The sequence below is a fragment of the Dysidea avara genome, chromosome 11 (assembly GCF_963678975.1).
Source record: "Dysidea avara chromosome 11, odDysAvar1.4, whole genome shotgun sequence".
In the NCBI taxonomy this organism is placed as follows: domain Eukaryota; kingdom Metazoa; phylum Porifera; class Demospongiae; order Dictyoceratida; family Dysideidae; genus Dysidea; species Dysidea avara.
In genome coordinates this window covers 17845526-17861684 of record NC_089282.1, presented here as the reverse complement: position 1 = coordinate 17861684, position 16159 = coordinate 17845526, and the positions used below count along the sequence as shown (strand labels likewise).

The 16159-nt window shown below is 39.9% G+C and overlaps 1 protein-coding gene and 1 non-coding gene across 2 annotated transcripts in view; both read right to left on the bottom strand.

The window, feature by feature from the left end:
- Nucleotides 1-16159, bottom strand: part of LOC136238817 (E3 ubiquitin-protein ligase HERC2-like) — a 54875-nt gene that overhangs the window by 10343 nt on the left and 28373 nt on the right. The window contains exons 14-37 of the mRNA XM_066029419.1: nt 15431-15678; nt 15223-15370; nt 14807-14974; nt 14556-14747; nt 14329-14450; nt 14044-14172; nt 13261-13995; nt 9395-9520; nt 8901-9116; nt 8327-8628; nt 7624-8170; nt 7371-7575; nt 7142-7321; nt 4574-4776; nt 4379-4526; nt 4111-4328; nt 3844-4059; nt 3408-3579; nt 3141-3361; nt 2426-3064; nt 2190-2374; nt 847-1002; nt 551-726; nt 8-177 (exon numbers count right to left, since the gene is read on the bottom strand). Coding sequence (XP_065885491.1) covers nt 8-177; nt 551-726; nt 847-1002; nt 2190-2374; nt 2426-3064; nt 3141-3361; nt 3408-3579; nt 3844-4059; nt 4111-4328; nt 4379-4526; nt 4574-4776; nt 7142-7321; nt 7371-7575; nt 7624-8170; nt 8327-8628; nt 8901-9116; nt 9395-9520; nt 13261-13995; nt 14044-14172; nt 14329-14450; nt 14556-14747; nt 14807-14974; nt 15223-15370; nt 15431-15678 — 5822 coding nt within the window. The remainder of the gene's footprint in view (nt 1-7; nt 178-550; nt 727-846; nt 1003-2189; nt 2375-2425; nt 3065-3140; nt 3362-3407; nt 3580-3843; nt 4060-4110; nt 4329-4378; nt 4527-4573; nt 4777-7141; nt 7322-7370; nt 7576-7623; nt 8171-8326; nt 8629-8900; nt 9117-9394; nt 9521-13260; nt 13996-14043; nt 14173-14328; nt 14451-14555; nt 14748-14806; nt 14975-15222; nt 15371-15430; nt 15679-16159) is intronic.
- Nucleotides 3720-3791, bottom strand: Trnaq-uug (transfer RNA glutamine (anticodon UUG)). The gene has a single exon. It is a non-coding gene; the product is annotated as a tRNA-Gln (tRNA).

Below are 16159 nucleotides of genomic sequence, written 5' to 3'. Positions count from 1 at the left end.
TGTTTACTTTATTCTGTTGTCCACTAGACTGCCAGAAGGTGGTAGTAGAATGATCAATCAGAGCTGGTAATTGACTATTATTGGATGACACTGAGATCTTCTCCACCACTTGGTCCCACTCCATGATCACTGAGCCTCCCTGCATCTTCTTTCTTCGTCGAACTTTGATCACTTTCCCTAGACAGGAAACACAACCACCAGTAAATATGAAAGATAAACATCACATAGATGCATCATTGCAAAATTAAGTCCAATCTAATGAGGTGGCCACTCTTGGAAAAAAAATTTCTAGCAAAATGGCTGTCTGTGTGGACAAGTTACCTGATTAGAAAAGGTGTCATTGCATTCTATATTCAGGAGTACTTAAGGTACTCTGGTTTTAGTGACTACACTATGTAGTGATACAAATTACTGGAAAGTGTCTTAAGATGTCTACATTTCAGAGTGTGACAGTTTGCTGTGTGTGCATTTTAGGGGGCTTGCAGTGCTAAAAAAAATATCAAACCATTTTGAGACATTCTACTGTTCATTGTCACTACAAAATTCTTACTCTTAGCTTTTGGAGAGCCAACAAACACAGCAGGTTGTCCCTGATCATCAAATCTCTCAAAGGCATGGCCGTGTGACTCTCCTTTCTCAAAGCAAGCTTGGCAGAAGTCAAAATCAGCGCAAACTTGACAGTGGTACCTTGCCCCTTCAATTGGAAACATATTACATCCATTACACCTAAGAAAAGCAAAGGAACAAATATGCACCAACAGTGCCAGCAAATACTCCCTGTATGTTAGCAAAGAAGGGAGACATATTAAAATCTCTTATATTGTTGTGTATAAAATGGTTGCTTACTTGTGGCGTGGATGCTTGCCAGGGACCAGTTCCATTTCGGCAATGACTCCAGTCCAGTTGTTCTGCTCGGGAAAGTTGACAGTGATATCCCGGCCATTTCTACCAAGTGATTTCACTAAACCAACACTTTGGTGATTGGCGTGTCCCCATTTGTACCTGTAGTAAAACACAAACCATGAATACCACACACTAGTACATACATACATACATACATACATACATACATACATACATACATACATACATACATACATACATACATACATACATACATACATACATACATACATACATACATACATACATACATACATACATACATACAACACTTTCACACTTCAGATCAAAGGAGCTGCCCAAGCTACATTTCATATGTAGCCCAGCTAGCCAGGCTACATACGAAATGTAGCCCAGCTAGCCAGGCTACATACAAAATGTAGCCGGTCTACAACTGGGCAGTGATTGCATAGATGTTGATGCGGAAATCGATTGTGGGATCGATCGACACTCATGTGATTAGGATGTACGACTTGGATTTCCCATTGAAAACCACTCAGACAGAGAGTGTTTTGCTATCCTCGCCATCATACGAGTTGAAAAACGTTGGGCTAAGGTGAAAACTAGTGCTGTAGCTTAATCATTGATCGCTTCCACACGTTTTCGAATACGGACACACCCCCATCACGAAGCTTTTTCCCCTTCCCATCACGAAGCTACCACTCTGCACAGAGTAACCACTCTACAAGTAAACGTAACTGCCTAGGCCTTTAGTGAACTGCGTAGTTTTTCCATAAACGATTCAATAGCACTGAGTAAAACATTTAACTCGCGTAACAGAAAATCTCCGTGATATATCTAGGATATGTCCGTTTATCATAACCGAACATAACCAGAACGTACTAGCTGCTGACCCATAATCGAAAATTTTAGGTATGCATATATAATACATCCAGTGGCTGCACTTGTATTGGCTTGGATGATTGATCGTCCTGTACAGGCTATCAGCCTAATAAGTGTTACATATTAGCTGTAACACGGGGCATATTCAGACTTTGCCTGATATGTATGCCCTCGGGCCTGCGGCCCTCAGGCAGTCGGGCATACATATCAGGAAAAGTCCTCATGCCTGTGTTACAACTATTACATACATACGTATGTGTGTATGTATGTACATATATATACATTCCATAGCTACACACAGAGATACATGCACAATACAGGCAAAAGGTCACTTTGAAGTAAAAACCATCTGCAAATATCATAGTACTAATGTATTTAGTAGTGTTAGTGTTGCGTGTATGCGAGTGCACATGTTTGCACACAAGTGTGTGTCTCAGACTTACTTTGGAGTTGTCACAGAACCTTTCACACGAACTTTATCACCAATCTTAAACTGAGCACTGGGTTGACCAGGGGAGCCATCCGGTTCACTCAACAATTGACAGTGGCTGTAGCGCAGCCAGTAGCTACCACCTTTGCCTTCCCACATCGCCTGAACATTCAAGTCATGAAGTCCATCAGAATCCAACTAAATACAAAAGTGTTTTAATGTGAAATAAAGAAACTATACTACTCTTACCTTAGTAACTTTTCCTACATCGCCAGCTTTTACTTCTTCGTAGCTTTCACAACATTTTATAGTCATTCCAACGTGGAGGTGATCTTTAACGTAAGCAGCATACTCATCCACTGTGGAGAACTGTTCTCTTGACCTATAAACTTGTTCTATTGTTTCCTCTTTCCCTAAGTCGCTTCCTTCTTCATCACTGCTTGTTGTAGAAGAATCCGTGTCACTGTCTACTGATGCAGCAACTTTAGTGTCACCAGCCAAGTCATTTCCAGTTGGAGTAATGTCTTCTTCTTCTTCTTCCTCTTCTGATTCACTTTCTGCTACCTCAACATCTGGGTGTTCTAGTAACCACCCAACCAACCTTTCAATATTAGTGTTTGATCCAGTTGACTTTATGGCTTGTTCTATAATCCGTCGTGAAAATCCCATCTCCATGAGGCTTTGTATAACTGGACTAGGGGGTGGTTGTGGCTTCTTGGATTTTTTCACTCCAGATTTTTTCTTAACAGTTGTTGTGGTGGTAGGTGTAGGTTTGGCAAGCTTTCTTTTTGGCACCTGTGGGCTTGTTCTTGGGGCTTGTTCAATGATGGATGCAACTGGTTGATAAACTTCAGAAGCTAAAAACTGGCACACTGAGACAGCAGAAGTCTATGAAGTCAACAATAATGAGAAATAAATACTACAAATACTACTCTACACTACATAACACTATACAGACAGTTACCTCTAATTCATCTCTCCCAAACATAGCCTTCACTGGGGAAGGCACAGTAGCTGCACTCAACAACTGCTGGAACAAACTGTATTCATTCTCAGTAGCATCCACAGGACGTGCCATAATCTGTCTAAGATTCTCCTGACGGCTGAACAACACCCTAGCTGCCTTAAGAAGCCCCAAACGGATCTGTTGCTGCCTTAACACAGTAACATTGATTGCTGAAGCATCTACAAAGAAAAAAATGTACAAAGAAGAGTTATTACAACTTATTACCATCAGCTCCTTGTTGGGTGAATGAAGAAAATGGTCCAGTTATGCTTGTAGTAGGTGATGGGATACTGGCAATGCTAGTTGTGGTGCCTGCAAGCTTCACAAGACTGGTCCATACTCCCATCACAGTGTCTGACATTGGCAACTGGTCTACTCCAAAAGGTGCACTAGCATACTAAAAGTCAAAAAAGATGAAGTAATGCACAGAGAAGTTCAGAAAAAAAGGTGCACATAAAAGGTTAGTGAGAAAGAATAAAAAAGACATCAAACTCAAAAAGGTGTATATAAAAAGGTTTCAAAAAGAAAAAAAAAATCAGGTCCTACCGAGATTTGAACTCGGATCGTTGGATTCAAAGTCCAAAGTGCTAACCATTACACCATAGGACCACTTAGTTATTTGTGTCATTTAACTGGATTTTATTTCTCTGTATCAACTCACAGGTTTTATTTGATGTAACGGACATAGCTTTGGTTTACGGTGACCACTAAACACGACGATGGCTCTCGTCTTCGAGAGCAGTCGGGCGACGGTTCCCACTCCTAGTTCGTTCTGTTGAGCCAGTCCGCCAAGTCTTAGCCTGGAGTCGACCCCGCCAATGACGGCCAATACAGCGAGCATTGGACCAAGCTGTTCGCTTTCTTCTTTCCAAGAGTCCTACAAAGAACGGTGAAAACGAAGCACATAACCTCTTGCTTCAGTACTCACTTTTGGCGCATCACCGATGGACTGCGAAGTTGGGTGAGTGAGAATGAAGGAAGTAATGGCGTGCAGATTGACGCTAATGTGATGGTTGATGAGACTATTCCACACCGGCAGTGTGTGCAGTTTACGCAGCAACACCACAAACTCTTCAGCTAGCGTACTACTGTACGATGCTGTCTGTGTAGTGTATACTTTGTGAGGCTTTCTCTTGCGGCGCAGAGCTGCAAGACAAACACAATGAGAGTAAAGTTGTGATGGTAGGAAGTCTCACTTGGTTTATGAAGAAATGGAGACACTGGGAGAACCAGAATTCGCCCAAGTAGTTTAAACAAACGTTGTGTTAGTTCCTCCTGATATTCAGTGTTATGGTTACTTTGCCATGATGGTAAAATGACCCTAAGCAGTCGCAATACTTGAATCTGCAAACATTACATCTTAGGATGCTATGTTCAAAGTATTTACAAACCTGTTGTAGTAATGTTGATGAGTCTAACAGCTTCAATTGCCCTGATGGTGTAGGCAGGCTGGTTTCTATGATGTTAAACAACAGAGACATCCACTGGGTAGAGCAGAATGCTTGACCAGATTGTGACGGAGTGGCGATACCACGTACAAACCCTAGTGTAGCCCACTGTTTGTACTGCCATGATGCCACCTCATCTGAATGACCTGTATTATACAAGCAAATTGAAGCAATATATGTAGCTATATAAATGAAATATCTCAATATACTGTACATACAAAACACTTATAAATTCTCCCAGTCAAAATAATCTAATCCAAAACAGCGGCACAAAATTCAAATTTTTTACCATTAACCTATCATCACAGCCATTTCTTGGCCGCCACCTTGGATTTCACATCTTTTTTTACCATAGCCTTTTTGAGGGCCGCACTCTTTTTTTTACAGCTTGGCTGTTTTGGATTAGATTTCACTTCTTTTTGTATTTGTATGGCCGGCTTTTGGGCTTTATGATGAAGCAGATGTTAAATACTTTAAATATTTCTAATTTTATCATTAAATGTACAAATTATATATATAATACATATATCTATTACAGAACTCTCTACATGGTGGTTTCTTTGTAACTGAACACTCTACAAGGTGACTTCTTCTAGCTGATCTCTCTACAGGGTGATTTGTTTGTAGCTGAACTATCTACAAGGTAACTTCTTCTAGCTGATCTCTCTACAGGGTGAATTGTTTGTAGCTGAACTATCTACAAGGTAACTTCTTCTAGCTGATCTCTCTACAGGGTGATTTGTTTGTAGCTGAACTCTCTACAGGGTGATTTGTTTGCAGCTGAACTCTCTACTAGGTAACTTCTTCTAGCTGATATCTCTACAGGGTCACTAGTTTGTAGTTGAACTCTCTACATGATGGTTTCTTTGCAGCTGAATTCTCTACAAGGTGACTTCTTCTAGCTGATATCTCTACAGGGTCACTAGTTTGTAGTTGAACTCTTTACATGATGGTTTCTTTGCAGCTGAACTCTCTACAAGGTAACTTCTTCTAGCTGATATCTCTACAGGGTCACTAGTTTGTAGCTGAGCTCCCTACATGGTGGTTTCTTTGTAATTGAACTCTCTACAAGGTAACTTCTTCCAGCTGATCTCTCTACAGGGTGATTTGTTTGTATAGCTGAACTCTCTACAGGATGATATATTTGCAGCTGAACTCTACAAGGTAACTCCTTCTAGCTGATCTCTCTACAGGGTGACTTGTATCTAGCTGAAATATCTACAGGATTATCTGTTTGTAGCTGAAATCTCTACAGGGTAGTTTGTTTGTAGCTGATCTCTTGAATTCTCTTCAGGGTGACTGCTCTATTAGGATGACTGTTCTATTAGAGTATCTCGATCTCGCACTTGCTACACCAAGTTGGATTTCGTGTTATAACTCCGTGGCTTTAAGTCTGATTCTTCTACACAATTGAAGAGCCTTTCTATGCTGATTACTCCATCTGTACAGCGATTTTCAAAGCATTACCCCAAGCGGTTTTTCTGTTAGACCTGGCAAGTAGTCGTTTTTTTATTAGCTAATCTTGATTGTGTAATTGTTACACACTGTTGGTTTTTTCATTGTATCTTCCTGGTTTTTAACTCGATTTCTTTCAAACCACAAAAGGTTTGAGGTTCAATAGTTAACCTATTCACCCACCGATTTTCAGCTTCTTCCCATAAGCGGTTTACCCTGTAGGCGTGACAACATATCGGTATTATTTTTCGTGAATAATTGCTAATAACTCTTTGCCTGTTTATCGTATTCCAGCCAAAGTTGGTATCGAGATGTGCCGTTATACCCCCCTTCTGTGTACCAAATTTCAAGGCAATCGGATATAACGTTCGCGTTTTATAGCAGTTTTTGTAAGTGTGCAAAAAGAGGAAGAAAAATAAGAAAAAAACAAAGAAACTAAGTCAATTTTTGAAGTCGCATATCTCGGGAACGCCTGAAGCGATTTCGCTCAAATTTGGTATGTGGGGTACTGAAGTTGGTGGGCATGTCCACAGTAAAATCGTCTTGTTTCATCAAGGCAGCACAGAGCTACGGAGGTGCAAAAATCGCGTTTTCGTTCTTCCTGTCAATATACTCACGGGTGTTGTGCGCCAGCTTCTTGGGCCGCACGACACACTACCGTGTGTCTTGATACATTTAGGGTAAACTGTCATAACACCATTGTCAACATTGGTGTTATGCTGGAGATATTAAATGTATGTATTTCTACAACACACCTCAAATGGTTGAACACACTTTGAAAGCATTTATAATAATTGGTATTGTTAGCTATACACAAGAATTAATCTCAAAACTTCTAAAGATAACCTTTTAAACATAATCTGATCCATGCATTTTAGAGGGCCTTGAGCCTCCTGAGCCTACAATAGGTATTATCAAGAGTTCATAATACAATTTTTTTATATAATGAACTCTTGGTATTATCTAGTAGTAGCAGTGTTTAAATCCTATGAATTGCACATACTACACAATCAGTATCACAATTATTCCTTAGTATGTGTACTATACTGTTATCACCTTCAGTGATGCCACACTGAACAATATGGTGGTATAGTGATGCCACTGATGAGAGTGTCTGAGAGTTAAGGGAGTCACAGTTATAAGCAGCTCCTACTGATAGTGTCTGAAGAAGACATATAGCTGTAGTGGCTATTAGGCTGGCAGGGTGGTCATCCTTCTTTGTCAACTTTGGAAATGCTGGAAAGGTAAAGATGGCATATGTGTGAGTATGTGTGTCATGACACACCTTCCAACAAACTGGTGTCCTGAATGCTTTCATTCTTCTTGGGAGCTTCCTTTGGCGTGTACTCAGATGGTGCCAACTTAAGATCATATTTCTGTTCCCTTCCCATTCGATAAGAGTTGATGCTCCCACTGTCCCATCGTACACGCACCCAGCCATCTGATCCAACCTCGTTTATCACAGTACCTTCACTGGGAGGTGGGCCATCCTGTTATAAGATGTTTATAAAGTTCATGTAGAAGTGTATCTTACGTACTTGGTCTCCCCACTTCCAGTCAGGGCCCCGCACTACTCTGACGCCGACAGCAATCCTTCTTACAAGTGCTGGTCCTGATAATGGTTCTTCTGGCACAGTTGGAGTGGCTGCAGTTGCTGTAGCAGCTGCTGCTGCCACTGCCGCTGTTGTTTCCCCCGGTTTGCTATTGCCATCAGCAGTTTCAGTAGCAGTCACATCAGCTTCCTTAACCGCTACATCATTAACCTCTTCTTCTAAACTAGTAGGATTTGACAATCGCAGCATAGTCTGTGACAAGCCAAGGGCACCATTATTGACCAGAAACGAGAGACTAGCTGGTATCTGCATGGTTGTGAGCATCCCGGCGTACAGCAAAATGAATCGTGACACAGTGAAGTGGCTCACGGAGGCACCCTTCACGTGCTGCAGAGCATGGTTGGCCTCCCAGAGTGATGATCGTAGAGAATTTAAAGTCTTATCAGTTAACACCCAGTACTCTTGTTCTAGCTGCAGTAGTAGATGTGACGGAACATGCTCCACATTGTTTAGACAATATGAGAGTGGGTGGCTACACAAGAAAATAAAACACCGTAATCACTACTTGTAACACAGCATCACAAGTGTGCATGTTTGTGTGTGTGCGTGCGTGCATGCGTGTGTGTGGAAAGTTACAGTCCTCAGTCTACAAAAGTGTATACGTTACACCTGTATATAATACACTCACTTTGTCTCCCTTACTAAAGACATCCATCCACATAATGCAGAATACTTCACTGATGGTAACAGTGGTTCAGTATTGAGCAGTTCTATCAGAGATTGGATGCCAGCATAGCGTAGTTCTGCTCGTGTAACTTGCCGACTCAACGTCACCTCGATGGCACCAACATTATGTGTACTGAGTACAAACTGTTTAATCTGCTGCATCAGAGATGAGTAGGGTGTGGAACTAGCTCCGGCCATTCTGTCACGTAGCCACTTAAATTTACGACTGCCAACCTTGCCTTCAATGTTATCTGAGAGAGGAAACTAGAGACCACCAAGACAGCATTATAAAGTAGGCAAACAAATAACAATAGTTGACAACATGTATAAAAGCCAAAATGAAGCAGTCTCTCAAAAAATGACACACTAAATTTGGGCACCTTGAAAATCAGGACACTTGTCCATGATCCCATTTTTTATTAGAGTACACACACTTACACCCCTAATCAAGACTCCTCACTAATAAGTACATTTCATTGTGGTCATCCACATTAGATGGGGTTCCACAATTACACTGTTTGAAGGATATCCCATACCTGTGGAAAGATGTGAGAAGTTGGCTCAGACTGTGAAGGGCTTGGTGGCGTAGCTGCTTGCTTCTTGGGTAGTTTAATGGCTGGCTTGTCCTCAACTCCTTCGTCTGTCTCATCCAGTGATTGTTTAGTTGCATCAGCTTTAGTATCCTTATCCATTCTATTCCAGCGTAGTACCTTGTGGGAATATTGCTGCCAGCGAGATTTCATTGAGCCGACCTGTGTTAAAAAAAAGTATGTCAGCATAGATACAATTTGTTCATGAAATTAACCGAGTCAACTCTATGAATTATAGGCTGAGTGAGGAAAATAATTCTTTCTTCTAAAGCATACGTATCAAATTACAATACAAGTTTTATAGCACTTGGAAAAAGCCACCTTAAGTTGGTGTTCCATCAAATCCTATTGCAATGAATTCAGTAACATTCCCTCCCATGTACTATATACAAACACTGTGCATATAAAATAGTCAAACACTGTCCCCATATCCAAGTTACCTGATGGCGGTGGAGGGTGTGTAGAGTGTTGATGAGTGGAGAGCAAATTTGTTGCAGCAGGAGATGACAACAAGCTATCGGTTTTTGGCATACTTCTTCATATGTACAAGAACTCTCTTGATGTGCCTTGAGTGGGAATGAAATGTGAAATAATATTAAGAGGATTTAATTAGCATTGTGTAGTGTGTGTGTGCGTGTGTCTTTGGTGTTGTTGTTTCCTTGAGAAAGAAACTTTACTCACATTGCTCCAGTCTACACAGCTGTTACAATAGGGACCTGGTGGCCTGGTGCCAACTGGGGAAGCAAATTCTCAACTGTTATGTCTCATATAGCAGTTGAAGGTCCAGGTGGGACTTTGGGCGCCCACACCTTCACCTGTGAGACATGGTACAGCCTCCTCTGGGTTACTAGTCCTGAGCCAGGAGGGCATGCCTGTGCTGACTCATAGCACCTGAGTAGCACACAGGTGCCCCAGTGCTGGCCACTGGGCAGCGTGACCATGTAGCGGCAGCTGAAGGCTTTGCTTTTGTGTGTGTGTGTATGTGTATGTGTGTGTGTGTATGTGTGTGTGTGTGTGTGTGTGTGCGTGCGTGCGTGCGTGCGTGCGTGCGTGCGTGCGTGCGTGTGTGTGTGTGAGAGTGTTGTTTTAGTAAGGACTTTTAGTTTTAGTCATGGCCAGTTTCATCAATAATTTTAGTTTTAGCTATAGTAATCTTTCTTAACTTCTTTTAGTTATTGATTTAGTTATGGTTATATTCCCTGTGTTATTTAAGTTTTAGTTAAAAATGTGAAAATCTTTTAGTTATAGTTTTAGCAAAATTTATAAAACCTTTTAGTTTTAATTATAGTTTTAGTTGTAAAACCTTTTGGTTTCAGTTATAGTTTTAGTTATCTTTCTCAATTCTTTTAGGTTTTAGATTTAGTGTTGGTAAATTATTCTGTTGTATTTTAGTTATAGATTTAGTTTTAGTTATAATACAGATTTGCTTTTAGTTATAGTTATAGTTAACTAATATATGTGACCGTCTCAGCGCATGCGTATTGAGAAAAAATAAATTTAAAAATAATTAGTAAAATTGCACATGCTACAAGAAACAATACGTAAGTTGTGATCGGCCATTACTCAGAGAAGGAAGACTCAAATCGATTAAAACTATACACCATCTTATTCGCCTGCTCGTGGAGAGTTCGAAAATCTTTGTTTCATTTTGGTAGCTCTAACGGTATGCATGTCACGTGCATTTGTTTACGATGCGGTAAACATAAACAAGATCATCCTCCTTTCTTCTACTAAACTGCCTTCATATCCATATGCGCAAGTGACTATAAGGCTAACACTATACCTTGGCTGATGTGCTAATCCATGGTGAACATTTTAAGCCAAATTGCAACATTGTAGAGTAATCCAAACGGAAGTTATGGTTGCGAATGTAAGCGCCTGTAGTATATTTTCAGTATAGTTGCTGTACAAATCGATTATCTTGCTCTTCCTACTGTCTTGCGCTATAATTCCAAAACTACTCACCATGGAAGGCTGAAACTTTAGTGATCCATTCCTTAGACACTACAGATAACACTGAGAAAATAAAAAATAAATTTTTAATTGTGCAAACAAGTCGGGTTTTTGCTGAGATGGTCACATATATTTGTCTTACTAAAAGTACTTTTAGTTTTAGTTACAGTTAACTAAGCCACCATCAGGTCACAAACTATACCATATACTGATGTTTGGATGCTACGTACAGCAATAGAATTTCATTCTGTATTTCGTTCCACCTGTAGAACGTATATTAACTGATACGTGCAGTGCATAGTCTGAGCAACAAGGTGTTGTTTTAGCAAGGAGTTTTAGTTATAGATTTAGTTATGGTTATATTGTCTGTGTCGTTTTAGTTGTGCATAAGAAAACTTTTCGGTTTTAGCTATAGTTTTAGTTATCTTTCTCAATTCTTTTTAGTTTTGGTAAATTATTCTGCTGTTTTTTAGTTATAGATTTAGTTTTAGTTAGTGTTGTTTTAGTAATGCATTTGACTTATAGTTTTAGTTAAAGCTGTAAATACAATTTTAGTTAAAGTTTTAGATTTAGTTACATCATTACTATATTTTAGTTATAATTTTGGATGCTAGATTTTTAGTTAAAGTTTTAGTTATGGTTGCCGTCTTTAATACACTTTAGTTATAATTTTAGATGTTGGTTTTAGTTTCAGTAATGATAGTACTATATAATAGGGATCATGAACATTTGGCCAAAATTGTTCCATTGCAACTAAAATTCAAATTACATATAAATCAACTTACACATATTTGCTCCTAAATTCTAAATCCTAGATATAGGTGCATGTAATTTAAGTGCTACAAATTACATGCACAGCTGCAAATTGAAAACCATTTTAATTGTTGTGGCAAAACGTATACTAAATGTTTCAATTAGAACTTACAAGATACACAATGTGACAATTAAGGTGCCAAGACGACATGGTAAACACAAGACCAATGCACCAAGGTACCAAAATGTTTAAGTGCCAAAACAATTGCAGTAAATATGAAGACTGATTTAGCAGTCAGTGCATGCAACCCTTCAGTGATTTGATGCACAGTTACGTACTTTCAACCCACCATATTTGGTTCATGCAACAATGAATGTAGCTACGTACCTAAATGATTCTTTTTTAAAGTACAATACAGTGCATGTGATTTCACTATAAAGTGCTATTGTTAGAAGTAAAATTAGGTATTTTAAGGTCGATTAGGGATCATAGAAAGGGAAACAAGAGGGAGGTTGCCTACACATATACTAGTAAACATTTAATCCCCACTTCAGTCTATGACTGAATTAGGGATTCTAGTATCCTGCAGGTGTAGGCAACCTCCCTTGTTTCCCTACTTTTTCTATGATCTCTAATTGACCTTAAAAATTTTCCCTTAAACTTGTTTGTTTACTTTTTTGTAACATTATTATGACTGGTGAACCCATGCATACTGCTTCAAAAGAAAAGATGCATCAGAGGTAATGCAGTTTTCATCTGAACATGCACACCACTGACTTAAAAGTGAAGTGGCCATTACATAAATGAAAAACAGTATTAGAAGCACCTCTGCAATCAATCTAGTCACCACATAAAATACAGACAATTTCTGTTTACAAATGTAGGAAAGTCATGCATTGTGTTACTGTGAATTGACACCTTGAGGCTGATAGCAAGGAAACAAATGAGAACAAAGCTAAGTCCATGATGCGTAATTGTACGTAAAGCAGTATGCTAAAAGGCATGTCTCGGGACAAAGCGACGTTAAACAGTGAAGAAATCAAGCCTGTTATCGAATTACACTTGCCTGAAGACATCAGGTAGTTAGTCAGTAGAAAATTCCTAAAATTTCATAACAATCTATTGGAAGCATTTAGGGTCATATTGGATGCACTTTTGGGCTTGGTTATACCTAACCAATACTGCCAAGGTGCCAGGATGGTATTACTAGTGAGGCTGGTTTTGGGATGATATTTATTGGTCAAACCCAAACCTCCATGATCCCTAATATACAGTACTACTGTATGATTTAATAGTTTAAGTTAACTATAAGTTATAAAATTGTAGGTGGTAAGTAAAAATTGTTAGTTTTAGTTTCAGATAACTAAAGTAAAAGCGTCAACTAAAACCACTTTTAGTTTAGTTAACTAATACAACACTAGTTTTGGTTATAATATGATTTGCTTCTAGTTATAGTTTTAGTAACTAAAATGTATTTGGCTTACTAAAAGTACTTTTAGTTTAATTATAGTTAACTAAAACAACACTAGTGTGTGTGTGTGTGTGTGCGTGTGTGTGCGTGCGTGTGTGTGTGTGCATGTGTGTGCTGATACAATATACCTTAATGAGAGACACCTTAGAATCATACACAAGCTTATTCAACTCCACTAAAGGTGAAGGAAGTGGCACTGTCTCCTGTTGACCCATCACAGCAGCGGCAACTTTGATGGCCAGCGAAGTCATATCCAACATTTTCAACAGACAAGCCATAAACACTCTAGCAAAACCCTCCAATGGATGTGCTTCCTTTGTGTCCACTGTGATCACCATCCCTCTCGATTTATTATGTTGCTGCATCACTGACAGAAAAGACAACACCTCAGGATCACTGGTGAAGGGAACAGCTGCAAGCTGACTCAGAAATGAGCGGCAGTGATCTTTTTGAGGCAGCTGATGATGATGTCTACTGGTTTCTTCAGATGCTGGGACCACCTCTAATTTTATCGAGTGACTGTCATCTTTCTCATTCCAGTCTTGTTCAGAGAGTCTCTCTTTTGGGCTCTCTTCGTCTTCTTCTTGACTTTCCATCTTGATCATGCTCTTCTTTTTCAAGTTAATATCATCATGATCAAGACGCTTCTGCTGCGACTTTTGTGCTACTAAGGTCAGGTAGGGTTGTGGCTCTTGTCCGCTGGCAAAGATCTCCTGTGCTAACAACATTTTGTTGTCCATTTCAGCAAACAGTACAGAGGGTCCTTGTACCATGTGGTGTGCCCTTAACCCCCATAACATCGCCATCATACGCTCTACCTCAACCAGGGACACACACATTCCACTGTCACCAGATTCTTTACACTATCAAATAGTACACAGTATTTTGTTGAAAGTGTTCCTACTTTGTACCTTCAGATAGTTTCCAACATAAAATTTCTGGAGCATCTCTTTGGCAAAATCAGAATGGGATGCTTCATTGAAGGTGCTAGTGGCATCCTTTCCAGCCAATAATTTTAGAGCATTCTTGTCACAAAGACCCTGTGGTGTGTGTGAATACATTAGTATTAGTAAAGTGTGTGTGTGTGTGTGTGTGTGTGTGTGTGTGTGTGTGTGTGTGTGTGTGTGTGTGTGTGTGTGTGTGTGTGTGTGTGTGTGTGTGTGTGTCACAGTATCTGCTGTGCACAAACTACTCACTTGTGAGAGCAGTGGTTGAGCATCATACACTTTATCATTGATGACCAGCCATAGTCCTCCCTCCTTGTTGTGGTTTTCCATGTCCTCTTTACTAATGATCACTGGCTCTGGTGTTGCTACACCTATTAACAACACAAGGACAGTATGTAGATAATGCACTCATGCGGGCACACAAACTACACAGTATGCATTAACACACACACACGCACACACACACACACACTCACCACTACATGACATAGAAGGCCATGCCAAGTCCTCAACATCCACTGCATGAATACCAGGAGAGAGCCTGTTAAACTTGTCAAGCAGGATAGTCAGCTTCCCTAGCAACTGAATACACTTAGTAGTAACCATTACAGGAGCAGCTTTGATCTGCAGTAGCATCAACCCAAGAACAAGTTCTGGCAAAAGCAGACCTGCAAAACAGGAGGATGAATATGAAACACACAGACAGATATACAAACAAACAGCATACCAAGGACTCCTTGTTCTAAGGTTGCAGAGATGCGGGAAAAGTGAAATGCCCCGGCCGATGCTACATCACATGCCAGTGACAATGTCTGCATCACATGAGCCTGGATAATCTCAACATACTTGTCCAACAGTGCAATGGCCCCACATAAGGTCGGAGTGGTAGAAAAATCTTAAAAAAGATACATGACTCTAGTACATGTATAAATGAAAAAAAATTCTGATTAACACAAAGAGGGGAACATACTTTATACCAACACTACACAGGGTATAAAAGACACTTTGAACTTTGACAAAAAAATTGTTGCTTTATCCTTTTCTCAGTAGTAAAATGGTACCAGAGGACTTTATAGGGAAGAGGTTAAATTTACAGATTTGTAGCGTTGGTATAAAGTAGGTTCCACTGTAGTTTTTACTGACCTTTATCCTGTACCTCTGTTATATTCATGTACTCGGCAAATATAATAGTTTGTATTGTCTTCTGAAATACTAACAATAGGTCGATGGCGGGTCTGTCGGGTTGTAATACATTGGGTTCTTCCTCTCCACTCATTGTAACATCCAATAGCTGCAGGGAAAAAAGGGAGGGGCTCAGATTTGAAATTAAGTGCATGACAAGTTAGTTGACCTGTTTGAAGAAAGTCATTTGGTGAACAGTCAAATTGTTTAGAAGTTGCTGCACCAATTGTAGTAGAGGTGTGGCTGCCACATCTGCAGTGATTGGTTCTCCTTTGTCGTCCATGCCAGCTTTCAAGAATCCCCCATCACAAATAGTCATTGTAACAGCCTCCTCTATGCCACCATCTGCCATTAAACTGCGCACCAACAAATTCAACATGAACTGGCGACCAACTGGTAGGGCACTCTTTTCTGCCGCTACACAAAACAGAAAAAAATATCATGACATACATTTTTGAATAACCAGACAGATGCTAACAGCATCATGGGGTGAGCACGAGGAGTGACAATTAGCTATGTTAACTTGTCAAAGTGGCAGTGTTTAGATGTAGGCAGATATGCTGTCAGCACCAAAGTATGAAGAACATGTCATCACATTCTGTTTTATACTTTTCTGGGTCAGCTGGCATAGCAGAACTCATGAAAGGTACTACAGTCCATGCCATCATTTCTGTTGCATGGCATTGTTGTAGGCATATTTGACATTGCTTTAACGACAATAATAAAATGCTTGTGTGTACAAGATTGGCTTGTTAGCTATATGCTGATCTGCTGATCTGTGTCTCAACAGGGAAACAAAGCTTTAATGGTCTCACATACTTTGTGTCAGTTACAGCTGGGTGGTCCCTTAGGCTTTCTTCAATCACTGTGGTTAAGCTGGCTAGGCCAGAATCAGTAA